The sequence below is a fragment of the Stomoxys calcitrans genome, chromosome 1, assembly GCF_963082655.1.
Source record: "Stomoxys calcitrans chromosome 1, idStoCalc2.1, whole genome shotgun sequence".
NCBI lineage: Eukaryota > Metazoa > Arthropoda > Insecta > Diptera > Muscidae > Stomoxys > Stomoxys calcitrans.
In genome coordinates this window covers 22,799,847-22,825,317 of record NC_081552.1, presented here as the reverse complement: position 1 = coordinate 22,825,317, position 25,471 = coordinate 22,799,847, and the positions used below count along the sequence as shown (strand labels likewise).

The 25,471-nt window shown below is 37.9% G+C and overlaps 1 protein-coding gene across 1 annotated transcript; it reads right to left on the bottom strand.

Annotated features, from left to right (window-relative positions):
• Positions 1-370: 370 nt before the first annotated feature.
• On the bottom strand, positions 371-21,599 carry LOC106091502 (uncharacterized). The gene is made up of 4 exons (XM_013258039.2): positions 21,164-21,599; positions 20,573-21,091; positions 18,823-20,170; positions 371-673 (listed from the first exon to the last, which is right to left on the bottom strand). The coding sequence occupies exons 1-4, from the start codon at positions 21,471-21,473 to the stop codon at positions 517-519; spliced, it is 2,334 nt and encodes a 777-aa protein (XP_013113493.2). The 5' UTR covers positions 21,474-21,599; the 3' UTR covers positions 371-516.
• Positions 21,600-25,471: the final 3,872 nt, after the last annotated feature.

Genomic DNA, 25,471 nt, shown 5'->3' with positions numbered 1-25,471 from the left:
CAAAAGTGAACTCGATGGAGGGTCTTATACTCTTTTGTAACATCAAATAACTAATCGTTGAGCAGTAAAATAGTTTAAGAAATAAATATATAAATGTATTTTTTTTAATCTTACAACAAAACTAATAAGTATTTTGTTTGTGTGTGTGTGTGTGTGTGTGTGTCTTCTCAAAGTAGGGAACATGATATTTTTGAAATATATGCTTAAATATTTCTCTTATCATCCATCTTTCTGTTCTTTAAATTTTATTGTAGTTTTGGTTTTTTACTACTCTTTTATATCTGGCATTTTCTGGCTTGCTTTTTCATTAATTTTTTGTTTTAGTTTTGAAATAGTGAAATAGTTGCTTTTATCTTTAGATTTTATTACATTTTCTTGTTTTCTGTTTGGTTTATATGTATGTTTGTTTTGTTTTTTCTGTGTTTATGAGTGGCTTGTTACTCATTATGATTATTATTATTAAATATAATTATTCTCTAAAAATAGAAAACAAATTTTTTAAATGAAAAGGATAATTTACAAAGCCGGTCCACCGGGATATTCTTCGTAATCATCACAATCGTCTATAAAATCTGAAAACAAATCTGGGCTAGCATCGTAGTCCAAATGTGTTTCAGGTTTTTCTATATCTGCCGCCATTTGACGTAAATTATCCACACCAGCCAAAAGTTGCCTAAAAGAAAAACGGAAAGATTTAGAAAAAACAAGGGGTAGTAAAATCAAAAAATGGTAAGAATCAATTTTGAAAAAACTTTCTAAGAAATCAAATATTGAAAAAAAATTCTATAGAAATAACACTTTTTTAAATTTTTGTTGTTTTTTTTTACCACTGTTGATAATCATTTTTTGTGTTATTTTCTGACGGGCTTTTTGGTTAGACTGAGAATTTTTGAAATAAAACAAATCGTTTCCATTTTTTTATCTCAACGTTTCGTTGGTTATTTTTTCAAACTTCATCAGAACAGAGTTTTTATTGAAGTACCTGTGGCAACCCCGAACTTGCCGACTTCTGAGAGTAAACGAGATGGCAACCCTTCAGCTGCCAGACGAAGACGAAAGCAATTGCTAGACTTTGGTAAAAGTTAATCTTATTAATTGTCGCACAATTTTATATTAAACAAGCTGAGCCCGGCCCGCCCTGCTGCGTCCAATAATGCTATGTTTGAGAAAAGTACTCTTATTTTGGAAATTTCTGCCTAGTTTCAGTTTAAAATGTATTCCAATTTTCCTGTGGATTTTTCTACTCTCAAATACCTCTTAATAAAAACCCCAATAATTAAGGGTTTAAGGGTGCGGTCGATTGCCAGAGACTTCATTTCATTCAAGAACCCTATTGCCATGGTCGGTAAATATGTCCGATTTGAGGGTTTTTTTTTTTGGGTGGGTAGTCTGACAATTGGATATCAGATTCGCTTTCTTCTCTCAAATACTTTTAATTTGATACCCATATTACAGTGATTGGTCTATAAATCCGTTTGGCGGATTTTGGTGGTGGGCGGCCCTCCTAGGCACCCCACCTCAAATTCTGACATCAAATTTTTGATTTAAGGTTAATGTAAGTGTGCCTTTGAAAACAGCCAGTAGATGACGCTAACTTAAATGTTAGGCGCCTATGACATGCGGTAGTTGTCTATTACTGACTATATGAGTACCTATTAAATAGTCATCAATTAGTCTTTTTTTAAATCAAATCAAATTGCCATATTGAACGATTTTCTGTGTTAAAGAACTTATTTGCCAGTCTATATATTTGGTGCGGTGGCGATAGTTCTTACTATTAAACCATGTAAAACTTTTGAACAAAAAAGTATTGCCCAGCAGCACCTCCTTTGGTCTTGTCTATCGATGAGCTAAAAATGGTTGCAATCTTAATTAGGTTAGGTCATTGTGATTGATGGACTGTTTTGGGTTGAGATGTTCCGCTAGATATATGCGCAAAATGAAGATATCAGATTCGCAGTCCACAACCTTATACATTTAATTTAACCCCATATTGTCATGATTGGTGTATACAGCCGTTTGGTGGAGGGTATCTATATAAGGGTTGTGGGCCACACTCCATCTGCCACTTCAGCACATATTTGAGTGACGCCCTCTACTCAAAAATATCTATCATTTGATCCCCCATTGTATTAATTGGTCAAATAAACTATTGGAGGCGATTTTTGGTGGTAAAGATTCTAGATTCTTGGACACAAAGTTTAATCTCATATTAGTAATCAACTCACGAATACCTTTCCTTTGAGTCTTATATAGCTTTGATCGTGTGGGGCGACCCGCAAATACTTAGACATCATTTTTTATGTCATATTCGTAATCTTCTCCCGAATACCTTTCATTTGAGCCTCATATTGATTGTACATCTAATATGTTTGTTTGGGGAACTTTTGGGGTTGGAGTGGCCCTTGGGTTCCTTGGACCCAACTTTTGATACCATATTCGTATTCTACTCTCCAATACCTGTCATTTGTTACCCATATTGTCCCGATCGGTCAACCTTGATTTTAGGTTGTGTTTTTGCGGTAAACGGGGGAGGGTTCGCCCCTTCTAATATCCACAAATTATATAGCCTATTCCTCCTTCCTGACCATATTCGTAATGTACTCCCGAATACCTTTCATTCGAGTCCCATATGTCGTCCAATATGCATATTTGAAGCGGTTTCGGGGTCGGGGCAGCCCCCTAGGTACTTGGACCCAAATTTTGAAATCAGATTTGTATTCTAGTACCGAATACATATTGCCCCGATCGGTCCACTTTTAATTTTGGGTGGTACTTTTGGGGTAAGGGGAAGGGTCCGCACCCCTTGAGATATAAAAAATTATATAGCCTATTGCTCCTTCGGTTCAGCCGTTTTTGAGTCTGTACGGAACAAACAAATTTACAAACAAACAAACACAAATTCATTTTTTTATACTAGCTGAATCCGGCCCGCTTCGCTGCGCTTCCTTTTACAACGTATGAGTTATAACTTTCTTTTCAATTACTCTTCTTTGCATTCACTAAGAACTTTTAGGCTATTTTGAAAGCTTGCCCCAAGGTAGGCGAGTTAAAAAAATAATACCGAAAACGGCCAAAGATTAGTTCCTATATTTTATTTATACGAAGGACAGACAAGTTGTGAAAACAGTAGTGAAAAGCATATGATCAACACATATAACACACTCTCCTGTACCTCTCGCTCTCTTTTCCTTTGTTCGAGTTTGCTTGGCTATTCAAATAATAATAATAATAATCTCCCAATAGATGGCGCTGAATTTTTTGTTGGTGATGCTCGCTGCTGATTGCCATCACATTGTCATCATTTTGTCTATTTTTAAATTCAATCGAATTTTTACTTTTGTCGGCCTATCTAATGTCACAGTTGCGCATGGGCAAGCATCTTCGGCTTACCCATACCAAAAATATCAGCCCTGGATATTCCTTCAATAACAGTTAGCGACAATAATCATTATCCATTTAAGACTTCAGTACAAAAACTTACGGCCTAGACCACTAAATTTGTTTTTTCTTTTTACACCCTCCATCATAAACTTATTTCGTCATTCCGTTGGTAAAGCATCGAATTATTCATTTGAGACCCAACAAAGTATATATGTATATTTTTGATCATCTTGAGATTCGATTTAGCCATGACGCTCCGTCCATCGCATGTTAACTTTCGAAGGGATAAAGCTTTGTTTTGATATATCTGCCATATAAACCGATTTTGGATCTTGCCCTTAAACGCCGCAATTCTTATCCGATTTGTCTCAAATTTTTATAAGATATTTTGTTATGACTTCCAACATCTGTGCTAAGTATGGTTCAAACCGGTTTAAAACTTGATATAGCTCCCATATAAACCGATTTCCTAATTTGACTCTTTAAGCCTCTAGAGGGCGCAATCCTTATGCGATTTGGCTAAACATTATTTTAATGACTTCTCCTATGACTTTCCACATACGTGCCAAATATGGTTTGAATGAGTCCATAACCTGATATAGCTCCCATATGGACCGATCTCCCGACTTTAATTCTTAGGGCTCAATTCTTATCCAATTTTGCCTGACATTGTGCACAATGACATCTACTGTGGTCTTCAACAGCCAAACCAAGCATGGTCCAAATTGGTTGATAACCTGAAATAGCGATAACTTTGCAATTTTTATCCATTATCCTTTGTTTGCCTATAAAGAGATATCGGGCAAAAAAATGGCAAATAAGATCCATGGTGTATGTAAGATATGGCCCGGCCGAACTTTTCCCGCTTTTACCTGTTGTCTCTCGATTCGTTAGCCAAGCTATTTTCCCTTTATTGAATCAGCTGTTTTCAATAACTTGGCAAACGAATCGAGTGACAAAACGAAAAAAATGTGTGCTTATCGGCACGCTACTTTGACTCGACTATAAAAAAAGAGGCTTTTACCCTTGAGCTAAATTTTCAATCAAACCCTCTCCACTGAGCTTTCGCTTTCAAGACGTAACCTACTCTCCAATAGCTCTGATTCTGTGTACGTTCGTTGAGCCTTCCCCTCTAACAGTTTAACACAAACTTGGATATTCGCACTCTACTAAATAAATTTTTATCTAAATAAATTTTTATTTATCTATTTTTCCAAATCGGAAAAAAATTGCAGCTTCCAGAAGCTCAAGAAGTCAAATCGGGAGATCGGTTTATATGGGAGTTATATCTTAATCTGAACCGATATGGCCCATTTGCCATCTCCAATGACCGACATCAATATTAAGCATCTGTGCAAATTTTCAAGCGGCTAGCTTTACACCGCTATCGTGATTTCGACAGACGGACGGACATGGCTAGATCGACTCAGAACTAGAGCTGGCAAAACATCGACGGCACTATCGAGATACCGATATTTAATTTTTTTTGACTAAATATTAGTTGATATTTTTCCGATGTATACTATCGCCAGTTAAATTTTTTACAAAACTAAACAAAAACAAGTAAAAGCGTGCTAAGTTCGGCCGGGGCGAATCTTATATTCCCTTCACCATGGAACGCATTTGTCGAGTTCTTTTCCCGGCATCTCTTCTTAGGCAAAAAAGGATATAAGAAAAGATTTGCTCTGCTATTAGAGCTATATCAAGTTATGGTCCGGTTTGGACCACAATTAAATTATATGATGGAGACCTGTGTAAAATGTCAGCCAATTCGAATAAGAATTGCGCCCTTTAGCGGCTCAAGAAGTAAAATAGAGAGATCAATTTATATGGGAGCTGTATAGGGCTATAGACCGATTCAGACCATAATAAACACGTATGTTGATGCTCATGAGAGAATCCTTCGTACAAAATTTCAGGCAAATCGGATAATAATTGCGACCTCTAGAGGCTCAAGAAGTCAAGATCCCAGATCGGTTTATATGGCAGCTATATCAGGTTATGAACCGATTTGAACCATACTTGGCACAGTTGTTGGATATCATAACAAAATACTACGTGCAACATTTCATTCAAATCGGATAAGAATTGCTATTGGATATCATAACAAAACACGTTTTGCAAAATTTCATTCCAATCGGATAAGAATTGCGCACTCTAGAGGCTCAAGAAGTCAAGACCCAAGATCGGCTTATCAGGCAATGGACCGATTTGAACCATACTTGGCACAGTTGTTGGATATCATAACAAAACACGTCGTGCAAACTTTCATCCCAATCGGATGAGAATTGCGCACTCTAGAGGCTCATGAAGTCAAGACCCAAGATCGGTTTATATGGCAGCTATATCAAAACATGGACCGATATGGCCCATTTACAATACGAACCGACCTACACTAATAAGAAGTATTTGTGCAAAATTTCAAGCGGCTAACTTTACTCCTTCGGAAGTTAGCGAGCTTTCGACAAACAGACGGAAGGACGGACATGGCTAGATCGACATAAAATGTCGCGACGATCAAGAATATATATACTTTATGGGGTCTCAGACGAATATTTCGAGTAGTTACAAACAGAATGACGAAATTAGTATACCCCCATCCTATGGTGCAGGGTATAATAAGCAATTCGACACTGAATGTATTCTTTAAGATAGATTGCGCGTATAGAGGGCGCAATTTTCATCCGATTAGGCTAACATTTTGTACAATGATTTCTCTGATGACTTCCAACTGACTTCATTAACCTTGTTTTGATTTAGTCTGTGCATTGAAATTGCTCTATATAAATCGATCTCCAGATTTTTACTTCTCACTATCGTTTGAAATATTGGTGATGGGAAATTAACGATAGTTAACGATACTATCGATATTTATTATTAAAACTATCGAACATATCGAATGTTGCGATTATCGATAGTTTACCAGCTCTACTCAGAACATCGAAACGATCAAGAATATATATACTTTATGGGGTCTTAGATGAAATCATGCTCACGACACTAATCACGACTGACCTGTTACGACTTCCAACAACTGTGCCAAGTACGGTCCAAATTAGTCAATAACCTGATATAGCTCCCATATAAACCGTTCTCTCGATTATCCTTGTTCGGTTTCTAGAAGCTTTAATTTTGCTGGTTTGACTGAAGTTTGGTATGCAGAATAAAATTATACCCTTCAACTACAGCGGTCAAAAAAAGTATTCATCATTCAATGTTTTTTTTTTAATAAGTCTACAAAAGACAATTGGAATAAAAACATATTAAACTAATGATGCAGTAGTGCTTGTGTGATATATATGTACACAATTTCATTGTTTTTAAAGAAAAAAATAGTATTTATTGGAACAAAAAGGGCCATTTTACAGCTGAACACAAAAAATTAAACAAAAAAAGTATTCATCATTGCAAAAAAACAAAAAAATAAATAACATAATTTAAAAAAATTAATACTTTGTTATTCGACCACCGCGTCTTATAACTTCTTTTAAACGGTTTGACATCGATTGGACTAATTTAGCGGTTATATTTTGGTCTATATTAGTCCATTCCTCCATTATCACCTGTTGCATTTGACTCTTGCTCGAAAAATTGCGCGTTCTCAATTTGCGTTCGAGATGTTCCCAAAGATGTTCAATTGGGTTCAAGTCGGGACTTTGAGGAGGAGTTTTAATGACTTTGGGGCAGTTATACAGCATCCACATCTTGGTATTTAAAGCAGAATGTTTGGGGTCATTATCTTGATAATATTGAAAGTTATTACCAAGCCCAAGTTTTACAGCACTATCTTTTAAATTCCTCTTTAAAATGTCAATGTAATACTTATGATCCATTACTCCATTAATAATTTCAAGATTTCCCGCTCCTGAAGCCGCCATACACCCCCAAACCATTAAACCACCTCCACCATTTTTTTACAGTAGCAACTGTGTTTCGTTCTTCAAGCTCTGTATTTGGTTTTCTGTACACTATGACCTTTCCATCGCACCCAAAAAGATTAAACTTGCTCTCGTCTGCAAAAATGACTGTTTTCCAAAATGATTCGGGCTGTTTTACATACATTTTTGCGAAGTTTAGCCTTTTCACTCGGTTTATTTTATTTATAAAGGGCTTCTTACGTGCAGTTCTTCCTCGGTAACTATGCCTTTTGAGTGTATTTCGAATTGTTTGTGTAGTAACTTCCTTCCCTAAATATTCCATAGTGTTTTTACGAAGAATGGTCGCATTTGTCTTCGGAGTTTTCTGAACTTGCCGCACTAGCCAACGCACATCTCCAACTGAAAGTGCTTTTGGTCGACCAGATCTTGGTTTATTGTCAACAGTTTTCGTTTCTGTCCACTTTCTGATGATGGATTTTATAGTAGATCGTGGTCTATTTAATATTTCACTGATAGTTTTTTGAGTTAAACCATTCCTGTGGTGTTTTATTATCAAAACTTTTACCTCATCAGAAACCTCGTTTTGCTTACGACCCATTTTGACAAAAACTATATTTTCAATGAAATTAAATATTTGCTGTCAAGGGCAAAGCCTCCTTTACTAAATAAAACAGAAAAGGGGGATTCCCAAATAATATTTGAATTTGACTTTGATGATAGCACATCAATGATGAATACTTTTTTTGTTCTGTTTTTGGTGTTATTATATAAAATTGCATTTTTTGCGCTAATTAAATTTATTTTTTGAATTTATTTTAAAACATATTACGAAAAATAAACTATTGCATAAAACTGCATTATTTGTTTACTTTAAATTTTCTTCAATTACCCAAAATAAGTGAATTTATTATCAATTTTGCTAATGATGAATACTTTTTTTGACCGCTGTAAATTTAGTTTGTATAAATTTTTACCAGAACCCATGGTGGTGGGTTCTCATTCGCTGCCTGCGACAAATACTTGGAATTTTCTGGCCAACCTATATTTATTTTTTTATTTGCAACAAATTCAGGAATACTAAACCTACTCGGCCTGAAATTTGCATTACACATTGCCAAGACCAGTAACTTTTGTGAAACCTAAACGAATGAATGAGAGTCATTGACTAATTCACTCAAATGGCGACCACTATGTTTAAAATGTTAATTCGCATAGCCTTTAAAGCTGTGAGTGAGAGAAAGCTCAAAATTTTCAAATAAAATCGTAATATCATATGGAAACCCTAAATATGTAGTATACTTTTAGGGGTTTGATATGATGATGCTGTACATACACATAAATAAACATGTACCCACTTTTAACAAATAAGAGAAAAAAAATAGAAAGACAAACCATTTTTAGAAATTCATGCACTATATATATTTGGGGTAAACCGTTTTTTTTTTGTCAAAATGCAATTTGAAGATTTTTTCAAAGCTATTTTTGTGTTTTTTACCCCAGGAGGTTGATCTATTCGTGAAAGAACTGATCTAAATTGCTATCTTTTGGGCCTTTATACAAATTTTTGAGGTATTTCGTAAAATAGTATACCGATCGACAGAGAATCACTCCCTGATTCGATTTAGCCATGTACGTCTTCCTGTCTGTCCGTCTGTCTATCCATGGTGATTTGTGTACAAGTACAGATAGCATTTTGCTTTCTAAGGAACTGTACCCTGCACCACTACCGTAGAAATGATGCAGTGTAAGAATCCGACTCAAAAATGCTTGCCAATTTGGTTTTGGAATGTGCCGAACGGTATACGTTTTTGTGCAAATCGGTTCAGATTTAGATATAGCTCCCATATATGTACGCCCTAGTTTTTTTTTTTTGAAAGGTCCTAGTAAATATAATGTCGCACAGATTTGGACGAAATTTCATACGAATTCTTTCAGGTATCTAACAAAGTATGTAAAAATCCGTTCAGATTTAAATATTGACGACCCAATTCACACTTATAACGAAGGTATTAGGTATCAAATAGTCGACACTTCCCGACTTTTGCCCTACCTTACTTATTCACTTATTAATCCTTTAACCTAGGAATCCCAAATTGGGACGAAAAGTCGACTTTTAGACTTTTATCAAAATAGCAAAAATCGATTTTTCGACTTATTGTTGCAAAAAGTCGACTTTTGCAAAAAGTAAACGTTTCGATTTTTTGTCAGAAAATTTTAAATAATAAATCTATAGATTGTGGGGAGTGGTCCGGAAGGAGCAATAGGCTATATAATTTATTGATATCGGTAGGGGCCGGACTCTTCCCCCTTACCCTGAAAGTACGACCCCAAGATAAAAGTAAACCGATCGGGACAATATGGGATTCAAATGAAAGGTATTTAGAAGTAGACTACGAATTTCATATTAAAAATTTGATCCAAGTAACTGGGGGCCTTCTCGACCCCGAAATCACCTAAAATAGGTTTATTGGACGATAATCACAATATGGGACTCGAATGAAATGGGTAGATTACGAAAATAGTCAGCAAGGAGGAAAAAGCTTTTTAGTTTGTTAATATTGGATGGGGGCGGCCCCTCCCCCGTTACCCCAAAAACACCACTTAAAACTAAAAGTGGACGTATAGGGATAATATGGGTATAAAATGGAAGGTATTGGGGAGTAGAATACGAATATCGGATTAAAAATGGGGATTAAGTATGCGAGGGGTCGTCCAACCCTAAAAACTCCTCCAAACAAACATATTGGACGTAAATATCCATGTGTTACTCAAATGAAAGGTATTCGGGACTAGATTACGAATATGACAAAAAAAAATGAGGTCCAATTAATTAGGGGTCGCCTCACCCTCAAATTGGAATATAATTCGATCATAGCTAGATTAGCCTCAAATTAAAGGTATTTGGTAACAGATTACGAATATGACATTAAACTTTGTGTCCAAGAATCTAGGTGGTCCTAAAGTTGCCTCCAATAGTTTATTTGACACATTAAAACAATGGGGGATCAAGTGATAGTTATTTTTAAGTTGAGTGCGCCATTCAAATTTGTGCTCAAGTGGCAAATGGAATGAGGCGCCCCCCACCAAACGGCTGTATACACCAATTATGACAATATAGGGTTCAATTCCAAGTATAAGGTTGTGAACCGCGAATATGATATCTTTATTCTACTCATATATCTAGCGGACCACCTCACCTCAAAAAAGTTGATCAATTATAATGACCTAACAGTACACTGCCGCCGTACCCCCAAACTTATGACGTTCAGTGTGATAGGAGCAGTTGCACAACTTAACATCAAGGTGGCCGCCAATTTTATCTCATCGACAAGGAGCCTTCTTTTCCTAGACAAGTTCAAACAACGTGCTATTGGGCAACACTTTCATGTTACAAATTTTACATGGTTTAGGTTTAATTACTAAGAACTGTCGCCAACGCACCGGATATAAAGACTGGCAAACTAATTCTTTACCACTGAGAATCGTTTAATATGGCAATTTGATTTAAAGAAGACTAAATTATGACTAATCAACAGGTCAGTTATAGACAACTAACACATGATGATCAATGTTATAGGCGCTAAGCTGCTCCAAGCAAGTAGCAGCATAGACAAAGGAAATCTATAGAATCATAACAATACGTTCAAAAAAAGCTCTAACAGATGGTCGTTTGTATGTGATTGCGCAAACATCCGGGGCGACATGGAACGGAGAACTTTTAAGTTATTTTTTTACCCTTTTTGGGTATTAAAGTCTAAACCTTTCCCTTGTCGATGGCAGCACTTACATTTAAATAAACGCCATCTATTCTGTTTGCAAATGGATCAACTGAATGGAGACGCCACCACGAACAGAGAGAGGGCAGAGTGGTAAAAATTTATCATGCAGCATTTATCTTTTTTATGGCAACTTATCAGACTGTAAAATATAGAATAATAAAGTATAGGAATTTCGTTGCGGTTGTTTGCTGTATTATTTTTTAAATTTTCCACCCTCAGACGAGCCTTAACAATAGGTGTTTCCGGTAGTGTAAGTGGCTACCTTTGCCATAGATAAAAATTTATTTAGTAGAGTGCGAATATCCAAGTTTGTTGTTAAACTGTTAGAGGGGAAGGCTCAACGAACGTACACAGAATCAGAGCTATTACAGAGTAGGTTACGTCACAGAGGTGAAATTTGTCTATGTCTTGAAAGCGAAAGCTCAGTGGAGCGAGTTTGATTGAAAATTTAGCTCAAATATAAGAAGCCTCCTTTTTATAATCGAGCACAAGTGGCATGCCGATAAGCACACATTTTTTTCGTTTTGTAACTCGATTCGTTCGCCAAGTCATTGAAATCAGCTGATTTTATAAAGGGAAAATAACTGTTTTCAATGACTTGGCGAACGAATCGAGTGACAACAAGTAAAAGCGTGAAAAGTTTGGCCAGGCCGAATCTTACATACTCTCTACCATGGATCTCATTTGTTATTTTTTTGCCCGATATCTCTTTATATGCAAACAAAGGCTAATGGATAAAAATTGCAAAGCTATTGGAGCTATTTCAGGTTATTAACCAATTTGGACCATTCTTGGTTTGGCTGCTGGAGACCATAGTAGATGTCATTGTGCAAAATGTCAGTAAAAATTGGATAAAAATTGAGCCCTATAGTGGCTTAAGAATTAAAATCGGGAGATCGGTTCGTATGGTACCTATATCAGGTAATGGACCCAATCAGACCATATTTGGCACGTATGTGGAAGGTCATAGGAGAAGTCGTTAAAATAATGTCTAGCCAAATCGCATAAGAATTGCGCCCTCTAAAGGCTCAAAGAGTCAAATTAGGAGTTCGGTTTATATGGGAGCTATATCAAGTTTTAAACCGGTTTGAATCATACTTAGCACAGATGTTGGAAGTCATAACAAAATATCTTATACAAAATTTGAGACAAATCGGATAAGAATTGCGGCTATTTCAGGTTATTGCAAGACGATCAAAAATATATTGGGTTGCCCAAAAAGTAATTGCGGATTTTTTAAAAGAAAGTAAATGCATTTTTAATAAAACTCAGAATGAACTTTAATCAAATATACTTTTTTTACATTTTTTTTCTAAAGCAAGCTAAAAGTAACAGCTGATAACTGACAGAAGAAAGAATGCAATTACAGAGTCACAAGCTATGAAAAAATTTATCAACACCGACTATATGAAAAATCCGCAATTACTTTTTGGGCAACCCAATACATATATAAAAAGAAAAAACAAATTTTGTGGTCTAGGCCGTAATTTTTTGTACTGAAGTCTTAAATGGATAACGATTATTATCGCAACTATTATTGAAGGAATATCCAGGGCTGATATTTTTGGCTTGGGTAACCCGAAGATGCTTACCCATGCGCAACCGCGACATTAGATAGGCAAAATAGACAAAATGATGACAATGTGATGGCAATCAACAGCGAGCATCACCAACAACAAATTCAGCGCCATCTATTGGAAGATAGAAATTATTTGAATAGCCAAGCAAACATAAAACAAAGAAAAAAAAAACGCGAGAGAGAGTGTTCAAAGTTGATCATTTCTTCTCACTACTGTTTTGACAAGTTGTCTGTCCTTCGAATAGGAGTCCGCCCCACTCCCAAAACCTACCAATATTTAGGTAGGTTTTGGGCCAATCACGACAATATGGGACTCAAATGAAAGGTATTTAGAACATATTTACCGACCATGGCAATATGGGACTCAAATGAAAGGTATTTACGAGTTGAATCCGAATCTGATATGCAAATGTGGGTCCAAGTTTCTGGGGACCGACCACTTCCCAACACACCACAAACTGGACTTATTTACTGACCATGGCAATATGGGGTTTAAATGAAAGGTATTTGCGAGTATAATATGAATTCGATATCCAAAGGAGGGGACAAGTGTTTGGGGACCGGCCCTCCCAAAAACACACCCAAAGAGAATAAATTTACGACCACAACAATATGGGGCTCAAATGAATGGTGGTTGGGAATAATGAACGAATTTGATATCAATATTCGGGAAAAAGTGTCTATGGGACCGCCCCACCCACAGAACACGAATCTGATATATATTTTCAGGGCCAAGTTACTTAACTGCCGCCCCATCCCTCAAACCGGTCATGTTTGCCGACTATGGAAATATGGGACTCAAATAACAGCAATTTGGGAGTAGACCAAAAATCTGATATTAACATTCGGGACCAACTGCCTAGGGGACGTCCACCCCCATAACAACCACCAATTAAGACGCATTTGCTCACAATGACAATTTGGGTCTTAAAGGGAGGAATCTCGATATTGACAGTTCTTGGGGCCCATACCCCAAACCGGACTTTTTTTTGACTTTTGCAGTGAGAGGTTTAAATAAAAGGTATTTGAGATTAGAAAACGAACTTGATAACCAATTTGGAGGCCAATGGCAATATGGAGTTCAAACAAAAGATATTTGAGAGTGAAGCACGATGCTGATATATTTGCAGGGCAAAGTGTTTGAGGGACCAACCCACTCCCCAAGGCACCCCTAAATCGGACTTATTTACCGGCCACATCAATGTGGAGTTCAAATGAAAGGTATTGGGGAGAAGAATACGAAATTGATACCCACTTTCTGCACCAATTTTCTGGGGGTCTAGCCTTCCCCAAAAAAAATATGGGGGGTAGAATACAAATCTGATATGCATATGTGGAACCGTGTTTTTGGGGTACCCCCATCATTTCCATAACATCCCCCAAAGAGAAAAAATGTTGGGGCCAAATGTTTGAGGTCGCCTCATTCCATAACCTCCCCTTAAACCAATGGCAATATGGGGTTTAAATAAATGGTATTTGAGCTAAGAGCACGATGCTGTTATATTTTGTCTAGGGGTCATCCTTACCCCTAAATCGTTATCATCATGACAATATCGGGCTGAAATAAAGACATTTAAGAATGGAGTATATCTAACCCCCAAACGCTAATGACCCTAAACCATCCGAGCGAATTCATAGACCAATAAAGATCATGTGAGATTCAAATAAAGGCATTTTTATTGTTATACTGTTAGTCGAGCGATATACTTTCTTAGCATGATATTTCACTAAAAGCTTTTTAATAGTCGAAAATATAAAGTAAAAGAAGGGCAGCGGAGCGGGCCCGGTTCAGCTAGCAATAAATAAAAATAAGTATTTGTAGAGTTTTTCCATGAAGATAAAATCATTTCTTTGTATTTTTATGAAGAAGAGTTATTAGGATGAATTTAAAATGCAAAATTTGAGCATTCCTATATCAAAGCCGCCCCGCTACCTTAAAGCCAAAAAATGGCTTTCTGCAAAAGATTCCACATTCCCGTTTACTTTCCCCTTTTTTGTAATTGAATTAAAGCTTGAAATGGTCTATACAACCTTATAACTTTCAACTAGTGTTACTATGAATGTTAAACCCAAGTAGAACATCACATTTTATTGCACATACGAACTTTTATTCTCTATCACTTCCTCTATAAAACCCCAAAAGGAACACAAAATTATCGTTATTCTATCCGATTTTATGTATCCGGCATTATCAAAGACCATTTTTCAAAAATGAAATTACACATAAAAAACAGACCGCCTTCACCAAATCGGATTCTATCTAGACTTCGCTAAATTCGGTAAAAAAAATCCCTATTTGTGAAATGTACCATTATATGGGAACTTCTATAATATATTGTTCGTTTCGTTCATGGATTGGAATATACTTTAACCATGGCGAGCAAATGTCGCTTGCTAAGTTTTAGACAAATTGGAACAAAAATGTGGGTTTCAGAGCAAATATACCGAAAATTATAGATACGTTAGTATTACCTTCCGTTTAAATATTTAAATAACTATTCAGCTAAAAAAATATTCATGGCAACAAAAATAAACCAGAGAGCGATGAATCGTAGCACTTGAGAATTGAAAACAATTCTTACTTAGCAGCAACATAATCAAAGCAAAACTCATACCTTTGTGCAGCTATTTTTTCTCTGTGCAGCTTTCTTTTTGACTATTCAACATCAAAATCGATTATTCTACTTTTCAAACATTGAAAGTCGACTGCGACTTTTTTACACAAAAAGTCGACTAATTGATTAGTCGAAAGTCGACTTTGGGATCTCTACTTTAACCACTAACCCAACAACTCGCAAATCCGAGCCATAAAACCCACCAAATTGGCAAACAAATAAATGTTCTATTTTACTCGACAAGTAAATACCAGTGAGCGTTTTTATCATTTTAATTCGAATGCATGACAAAAATTATAATTGCTGGTCCGCAATTATAAAGCAAACAGCTTAAAGCTTAAATGTCCATTCGTTTCTTCATTCAAACGCATTTAGCGAAATGTCATTAGTATACAAAATAAAACAAGTAAAAAGGCGTTAAGTTCGGCCGGGCCGAACTTTGGATACCCACCACCTCGAGTATATATGTAAACCACCTTTCGTTAAAATCCCGGGAAAAATTCATACCTTATGTCCCATATCAGTTATATCAAAATATGTTCCGATTTGACCAAATATATCTAAAAATAAACCGATCTAAACTATTTTCGACACGGATGTCGAAAAGCCACTGTGTTAAATTTCAGTGAAATCGGATTATAAATGCGCCTTTTATGGGGCCAAAACTTTAAATCGAGATATCGGTCTACATGGCAGCTATATCCAAATCTGGACCGATTTGGGCCAAGTTGCATAAACATGTCGAAAAGCCTAACACAACTCACTGTCCCAAATTTCGGCGAAATCGGACAATAAATGCCTCTTTTATGGGTCCTAAACCTTGAATCGAGAGATCGGTCTATATGGCAGCTATATGCAAATCTGGACCGATCTGGACCAAATTTAAGAAGGACGTCGATGAGCCTAACCAAACTCACTGTGTCAAATTTCAGCGACATCGGACAATAAATGCGTCTTTTATGGCCCTAAACCTAAAACCTAGATATCGGTCTATATGGCAGCTATATCCAAATCTGGACCGATCTGTGCGATATTGCAGAAGTATGTCAAGGGGCTTCCAAATTTCGGCGGCATCGGACAATAATGAGCATTTTATGGGCCCAAAACCATAAATCAAGAAATCGGTCAATATGGCAGCTATATCTAAATCTGAACCGATCTGGACCAAATTGAAGAAATATGTCAAAGGGCCTAACACAACTCGCTGTCCCAAATTTCAGTAAAATCGGATAATGAATGTGGCTTTTATGGGCCTTACACCATAAATCGGAGGATCGATCTATATGGCAGCTATATCCAAATCTGAACCGATCTGGGCCAATTTAACGAAGGAAGTCGAAGGGCCTAGGGAAACTCACTGTCCCAAATTTCAGCGAAATCGGATAATAAATGTGGCTTTGTGGGCCTAAGACCCTTAACCGGAGGATCGGTCTATATGGCAGCTATATCCAAATCTGAACCGATCTGGGCCAATTTAACGAAGGAAGTCGAAGGGCCTAGGGCAACTCACTGTCCCAAATTTCAGCGAAATCGGATAATAAATGTGGCTTTTATGGGCCTAAGACCCTTAATCGGAGGATCGGTCTATATGGCAGCTATATCCAAATCTGGACCGATCTGAGCCAAATTGACGAAGGATGTCGAAGGGCCTAACACAACTCACTGCCCCAAATTTCAACAAAATCGGATAATAAATGTGGGTTTTATGGGCCTAAGACCCTAAATCGGCGGATCGGTCTATATGGGGGCTATATCAAGATATAGTCCGATATAGCCCATCTTCGAACTTAACCTGCTTATGGACAAAAAAAGAATCTGTGCAAAATTTCAGATCAATATCTCTATTTTTAAAGACTGTAGCGTGATTTCAACAGACAGACGGACAGACGGACGGACATGTCTAGATCGTCTTAGATTTTTAAGCTGATCAAGAATATATATACTTTATAGGGTCGGAAATGGATATTTCGATGTGTTGCAAACGGAATGACAAAATGAATATACCCCCATCCTTCGGTGGTGGGTATAAAAATGGATCCCAGGACCGATATTTGAGATACCCCTGAATTTAAAGAAAGAATACCAGATCATTTTCGGTTCATTTCAACAAACTGCAATCTATTATTCATATATGGAGATATAAGCCCACAAACCGAAAACGAAAAATTGAGCTCATTTTAAAGTTTCTCATAGTACTGTGACATATGTCACAGTATGTCTTCCGTGTTGGCTATGGCATACTGCGAATGAAAAATCTTTGGCCTAGTACCGAAAAGAATTTGGTCCTCCAAATTGTTCTAAAATATCGAAAAACCCGGAAGTATAGAAATGGCTCTCAGATCATCAGGGCCTAGAATAACAGAGGATTTAGCTATGGGCACTACTTGTGCCAGTTTTCAAGCCCTGGTTAAAACAGAAGTTGTCAAAATGACAGTCGAATGTAAAACTGGATGAGCTACTAGACGGTGCACCAGAAGTAAAGAAGTAGTTAATGTCATGTGGTTAATCACAATCCTAATTTAAATGATCACTGCCAATACACCCAGTATATCTGAGAATGCGCAAACAAAAAAAAAACACTGGAATCCACTTTTCCAAACAACCTACAGAAGTACTTCATCACGGAATTGTGAATAACTGACTTCAACCTATTACGATACCTGCAAAAAACGATCCAATTCAACGAAGTACGTTACCAATTAAGAATTACAAATAAGAACAAACACTTCCCCTGTCGATGGAGAAATCTGGAAGAGAAAATGGACTTGTTTGGGTCACCGACCACGCGATAATATAACGAAAAATGTCCTAGACTGAAATCCGCAAGGACAGGCAAAGGAGGAGACGCCAGAAAAACACATGGATCCGCTGTACGAAAAGAGTGTTGGAATCAACCCACATATCGTGGATTCAGGCCAAGGCTTTGGCTAACGATAGAGCTAGATGGAGGGAGCTTGTTGATACCATGTGTTCACACTGACCAGTTTACTATTGGTCATATTTTATTGCAATATATTTAATTCAGTCCAATTGTAAATAAAGAACATATATGTGTATACTAAATTTCCCATGAATATTCCATTAAAGAATAGGGGTTACATCTCTCATATCAATGAGTGCAGTCCGATGAATGTTTAAGCTTAATGGTAAGGGGTCTCCTTTTTATTGCCGAGTCCGATCGGCGTGCCGCATAGCGACATCACTAGGTAGAGAAATTTTAACTTAGCAGGATTCCTCACAAATGTAGCCACCACTGAAAATTTTCTGATCTTCACGCCGTGCTAACCTCTGTTCCACAATTTTCTCTTCCATGATTTTTCAAAAGAACATTAATTTATAGAACAAATTTCATAGAAAAAATTTGAGAAATTTTTTATAGGAAAATTAAAAAAAAATGTATAAAAAAATTTTTAAAAAATGTTTATAGAAAATTTAGAAGAAAAATAAAGAAATATTAAAAAGAGGAAATAATATGATTCCAAATTGGAAAAATGATGTTTCCACATTTTCCTCTGAAACAAAATGGTGACAATATTTTCCAAGCACAAAGAAAAGAAAAATTTTAAATTTTTTTGTACAACACTTACCTCAGGTTTTGTTCTGCATTTGATGCTGCCCTCCGCAAATCTAATGATATCTGTTGTGCTCTGGACGGTCTGAGGCCAATAACACCTCTACCAGCAATACCACCTGCTTGGCCTCCACCACTCGTGCTACTGCTAACACCCATACAACCACCTCCCATAACTTCGCTACCATTTACACTACCCACTGCCCCCGTTGTTGCTGCAGCGGCCGCTGTAGCAGCATCTGCACAGCTGCGTTTGTTGCTCGTTACAGAAGTTGCAGCTGCAGCATATGAAGAAGGAGAACGATCACAGTTTGTCACATTAAAACCCCCAACAGCTCCCTCTTCGCGCATCAGATCCTTTTCTCGCCTTAAAATCTCCACCTCTGATGTGAGTTGCTGTACTTGCTGCTTTAGCTTAGAGACAAGATTTTGTACAGCGGTTGAATGCTTTTTGTTACTGTCCAATGTCTCTTCGGTTTGCGATTTGTGTTGCCGTTGTTGTTCCAACAATTGACGCTCTAAATTGTTGGCCCTCAATGTTTGCTCATTAAGGGCCGCCCTTGTTTCATTCAATTCCCGCTGCAAAAGTTCATTGTCTGAACGTAACCTTGACAGTTGTGTTGTCATATTTGAATCTTCGGGAGAGCCAACTGAATTTGAAGGTAAGCCAGCTGCTATATCCGCCAGACGTTGTGACGAATGGATTATAGGTCCATCTGATAGAAAGTCGGGTAACATTTTGGAGCCCACCGAAGACGATGAAGGTTCTGGTAGACCCATATTAAAACTTCCCAAATCAGCAGGACCTGGTAATGGAACGTTATCACGATTTCGAGGCCTAGCCCCACCACCTCCACCACCACCGCCGCAACCACCAGCAGCCTGATCGCCGCTGCCATCTTCGGTCACATCCTCAGCTAAACCATAGATGGGTGAAGAAGGTGGTGAATTCACATGCATATCGTTTGCATACCATGAGTCCATCCAATGATCTTGTACAAAATCTGGTAAAGCTGCTGCAGCTGCCGCACCAGCGGGTAAAGAATTTGATTGCTGAAAATCTGTTGGACGCGTGGACAGGGCACTCCTTCGATTCGAAGAGGACGCTAAGTTGGCAGAGCCACCAACGGAATTTTGATTTATGGGCAAATCCAATTTTAATTTGGCAGCCATTGTTGGATTTGTGTTAAGTGTCAAACGAGTTGGCCTTGCATCTCGGTTAGCACCGATACCAACACGACGACGTGGCGATGTCTGTGGTCGGGGTATTTCGTAATTTGAATAGGAACGTGGCACATATTGACCACGATCATAATCTGATGAATTAGTTGTCATTGTGGGTGCATTGGAAGGTAAGTTCCACTCTGAAAAAGAAAGGAATATGGCTGATTAAAATGCTACTAAATAAAAAGAAGATTTCTATACGCCATGTCTGTCCCATTACAATCCTTGCAAAAGCCATACTAATTGCATACATACATCTACAACAGACATGGACATTAACACAGCTGAAAACATTAAAAACTGCAAGAGAAACTTCATACATAAATTAGATGAAGTAGCTTTGCGGAATGACAACAATGCGTCAATCGTTGTGCGTTTTTGATATGACACAATGTTTAGTGTTTCAAATGTGTTGGTGTCCATGCCTGATCTACAAAAACAATTCATTGATGCCATTTGGGCTGGTCAAGTGACTTTTTACTCTTAGAGCCACATATCTAAAAAAGTATAAATCAGCAGCACTAAAGTATATCAATACTAACCTGCAAATCGATCACGTTCTCTCTCGTCCGGATACAATCGGTAATCCGAAGATTTCGATACACCACCAATCGAAGAAGCTTCACCAGGTGGTAAATCTGCCGTGGTTGGTGCTCCAGCATATTCGGCAAGACTCGCCTGCGAGTCAAATGAAGAGAAACGTGGCGAACGTTTCATTTTGGTTGCTGCAACAGACAGTCCTTCGCCACCGGAATTTGACGATGTACCGCTAACAGTTAAGGTGGATGAAACAGAATTCGACTGTGGGACCTTGGGACGGGCTCCAGTTGATGTTTGTAGGGAACGTGTGGACATGGCAGAACTTGAGTTAGATGACGTCGCCGAGGTACTACTCACATTTAACGGAGGATCCAAAGATGTGACTGTAGTAGAGGGGGCAGTGGGTACACTACTGCTGCTGAGGAAATGTTTAAAAGAAAAGGAAGAATTCTGGGTGGGTGGTGGTGCTTGTACATTATGTGCTGTGTTGTTATTAGAACCACCAGCATCAGCACCTGCACCTGCAAAAATTTGTTGTGAAAATGTAAAATGCTCTTTGGTACTTATTGTTGTCGTTACAACAAAAAACTTACTCTCATTTACACTGCCAGACACTGAAGATCTATTCAATTGGTAATCTCCATAACCAGCCTGGGCATGCGATCTGTGTCCATTTATACACAAATCAGCAACCAAATCGTTCAGTTTTCCCTTAGAAGATGTTGGCATTATGTCCAGACTCTCCCTTTCCTCTTCGGCGTAATAAGCCTCATCTTTGCTGCTCTCTTTGTTTTCGTTGCTACCATCGTCATTGCCCTTTATTGAATCTACTACACTTTTCTCGCAATCTTTTGTATTCTGTGATGCAGTCTGATGATGCTGCTGATCATTTTCATTGGCCATTATAATTTTCACAGCACTCTTAACTTTTTAAATGGAATTGTTGTATTGTGGTACAAAAAAGGGTTGAATTGTCAATTTCCCAATGATAGAAAAACAGCTGACTTTTGGTTAGAGTTTAAAAAAGTCAATCAAACGAAAATGGAGAAAAAAAATCGAAAAACAATCAGGTAACCGAACCAGTACTTGGTACCGGTTTCCGTATCTGCATAAAATAAGCTTTTTTTACATGAGTCAGTAACGTAAGGTTGTTTCAAGCGAAAACCTGCCACAAATTCGAATGTGAAGACAGCGGTCCTCGTCAAGCTCTAAATGTAAACGCATGGCGAAAAAATTAAAAGTGGTCTCATTTCTACAACAACCATGACATAATTATCAGGTAGTGTACTGTAAACAGCTGAGTCAATTTTTTCTCGCAAAGTGCGCTATCTGTCAATCAGTTTTGGTTGTGTGTGTGTATTATAGTTAAGACCCATAACCAAACAAACCACGAAAAATGGCGCGAACTTGTAACATACACAAAATCAGCGTTGCTGATTTTGACAGATAGTACACTCAATATTTTGTTGTTGGGCAACTGCCACTACCTGTAAATGAATATATCTTGACAACAAACACAAATCATATGGTGCAATCTGCCATCTTGTCATCAAGCTGATCCAAGGCGGATTTAAAAAAGGTGGTCTAACGCCGTTAACAGCTGGCCAGGTTTGACGGTATTAAGATGACAGATTTTGTTTGCATTCTCTTTGTTGTTATTTTCTTTCTCGCATATTCTCTGCTCATGTACGCACACGTATACACACACGCACACAAATTTCTTTGCGTGTGTTGCCAAAAGTACGATCAGCCATTTTCCTCACTTTAAATAGAGTACTACTTTTCCCCCGGTTTTCAGCCAATGTTTCGCCTACGTTATTTTATATGGAGTTTGACAGCATTCCGCTCGAAATACTGAACAGAATACTCATCTTAAGTGCCAGAATCGCTTAAGGTTGGTACTATATTCGGTTTTCGCGGTGATATAAAATATATATAAAAAAATGAGGGGAAAGTATTGATCATGACATAATTACCAGTTAGTGTGCCGTAAGCAGCTGAGTACAATTTTTTCTCGCAAAGTGAACTATCTGTCAACGAGTTTTTCAAATTTAGCTCGCGCAACAATTAAACATTTCAGTGACTAATCCGAAAGCAGAATATAATACTAACCTTTGAAGTTGCATACTTAGTGTGATACGAATGATAATAACACATGAAAATCACTTTTCAAAATGTGTTCGGATTATCTTCGTCACCATTTTTTCATAGTGCGTTTTGGCAGTTGTTCGTGTGAAAAGTCGAAGTCAGTACTAGGCTTAAGAGTGGTGCTCTATTCCTTCTGACAAAAACATCAAGAAATCAGCTGTTTTTGTTGTCAGCCGAATGAAAAACCCCAACTTAAATTGTTTTCAAAACTTTATGATTTAAACAGCTTTCTCAAAACTTAAACAATTTGTAGCCGTAAAAAATCTGATTTTGTTCACATTTTTAGGTTATGTTATACAAAAATTACATGCTAGTGTGATAGCAAAAAAGATGAATCGATGTAAATTGGCAATTTTGACACAATGAAGTACCTATGATACACAAAAAGTGACATGTCATGACAAGAACATGTAGTATTAGCCTTTATCTGAGAACAAGGCGGATTTCATAAGGTGGTCTCATGCGAACAGCTGTTAACAGCCTGCCAAGTTTGACGGCATTAAGACGCCAGATTTTTGTTTTAATTTTCATTGTTGTTATCTTCTTTCTCGCATATTCTCTGTTCATTTACGCACACGTGTACACACACGCGCACAAATTTCTTTGTGTGTGTTGGCAAAACTTTAATCAGCTTGATGACAAAATGGCGGATTGCACCATATGATTTGTGTTTGTTGTACAAATGAGACCGCCCTTAATTATTTCGCCATGATCTGAGAACGCGTATTGTAACGTATCAGCAAACAACAGTTAGCGAGTTGTAAAACGAATAAAGGTTGGTATCTATATTAGCTTTACGCGATATTTTTCACCGATTACTTTTTTAGATAATATATTTTAAAGCAGAAAAAATTGCTGATTTCATTCAGTAGGACATTCCCTCATTACTTATAGCAACATTTTAACACAAATCTTATTTTATCATTGTTTTTTTTTTTTTTGTAATGTTTCAAAAAAGTAATAGTGAAAAAAGGGGTTTCAACGGTGAAAAACGAACATAGTTCGCATTATCTTCGAAACTATCTTTTACAGTACATTTTGACAGTTGTACGTGTGAAAAGTCGAAGTCAATAAGAGGCTTAGAATAGCGGGGTTTGTTATAAAAATGCGGCAATTTTGTCATCCGTAGCGCCAAATCTTCTAAGGCGTTGGGCCCCGACGGAATCTCTACATTGATGTTCAAGAATCTGGATTCACCTGGAGTTGAGTACCTTAGCACTGTCCTAAACCTGTTATTGAACACTCTCATAGTTCCCGATGTCTGGAAAATGGGCAGAGTGATCCCGCTACTGAAGCCTGGAAAAGACCCGAGTTTGGGGGAGTCGTACAGACCGACCAGTGGCAAAAACACTTGAGGCATTACTCCTCCCGAGCCTCGTAGGAGAATTTCCATTCGCCGAGCATCAACATGGATTTCGGAGACTGCACAGCACAACAACAGCTTTGTATGCCATCACCACACACATTTTCCGTGGCTTCAATCAGCCCAGGCCATGTGATAGGACGGTCCTCGTGGCACTGGACCTTTCAAAGGCATTCGACACGGTCAGCCATACAAACAATTTGTGCACATCGCCAACACGTCTCTCCAGCCAGGCTTGAAACGCTGGGTCGCGAATTATCTGTGTGGTCGCCAGTCATTTGTGGAATTAAGGGATAAGAACTCGAAACACCGTAGAGTGAAACGGGGAGTTCTCCAAGGTGAGGTGATATCTCCGGCACTGTTCAACCTCTACCTATCCTCCATTCCACCATCCCTCCAGACGGCATAGAGATCGTATCATATGCGGACGATTGTACGATCATGGCATCAGGCCCTCCACCCATTGTTGACAATTGTGATAGGTTGAACGTCTACCTTAATGAACTCGCCTCATTTTTCGCTATAAGAAATCTGATGATATCTGCCACCAAATCTTTGGCCACATTGTTCACTAAAAATACACGTGAGGTGAATATTGAGCTGACTGTGATGGTCGATGGAGAAATTATTCGGACCATCAAGTGTCCCAAAATACTTGGCGTCACATTTGACAGCTCTTTCACATTCTCCCCACGTGTCACAGCAATTTGCGATTAAGTCAAAAGTAGAAACAAGTGGAATAATATTCAGATCTGTCAGAATGCCACCCTCCGAACTGCGACGGGCTATCTCCTCAGTTCTCATGTGGACCACTTCCATCAATGGATAAAGAGCAATACCTTTTGAGCTGTTAGCGCAGAGACTATCAAGCGGCATATCAAGCAAGTCTAGACAACATTCATGTAGAACGACCGCCTCCCATTGCACCTGAAGAAATTGACCTCCCCCGGCAAACCAGAGTAGTTCTGGCTCAATTACGTTCCCGCAGATACAGCCGCCTCAACTCCTACAGAGCAAGGATTGATTCGGACGTGCAAGATGTATGTCCCGATTGTAACCATGGACCGCACAATACACGTCACCTGTTTAACTGCCCGGCCAGATTCACTCGACTCAGACCCACCCTATCCCAGTCGCTGATTTCCTGGGTCTTGACACTCAACAGAATCAAACAGACGAAAGATAGAACACAATAAACTGTTACAACAGCAACAACCAACCAACCCTTAATCGTAGTGGAAACTGTTTTTGGAGATTATCTCAAATCAAGTTGATTTGGAAACGGTTTAATATTCTGACATATCCACACGTGTCCACGACCCATAAGTCATACAGGATGAACGATTATGCGGTTATCTGGTATTTTGTGTAAACAAAAATAGTCAGCTGT

Bases quoted from the DNA above. Each gene is read 5' to 3' on its own strand.
- LOC106091502 (XM_013258039.2), bottom strand. From the start codon at position 21,473: ATGGCCAATGAAAATGATCAGCAGCATCATCAGACTGCATCACAGAAT. The intron at 21,092-21,163 runs GTAAGTTTTTTG...AAATTTTTGCAG, and splicing joins GTCTGGCAGTGTAAATGAGA to GTGCAGGTGCTGATGCTGGT. The intron at 20,171-20,572 runs GTTAGTATTGAT...TTTCTTTTTCAG, and splicing joins AGAACGTGATCGATTTGCAG to AGTGGAACTTACCTTCCAAT.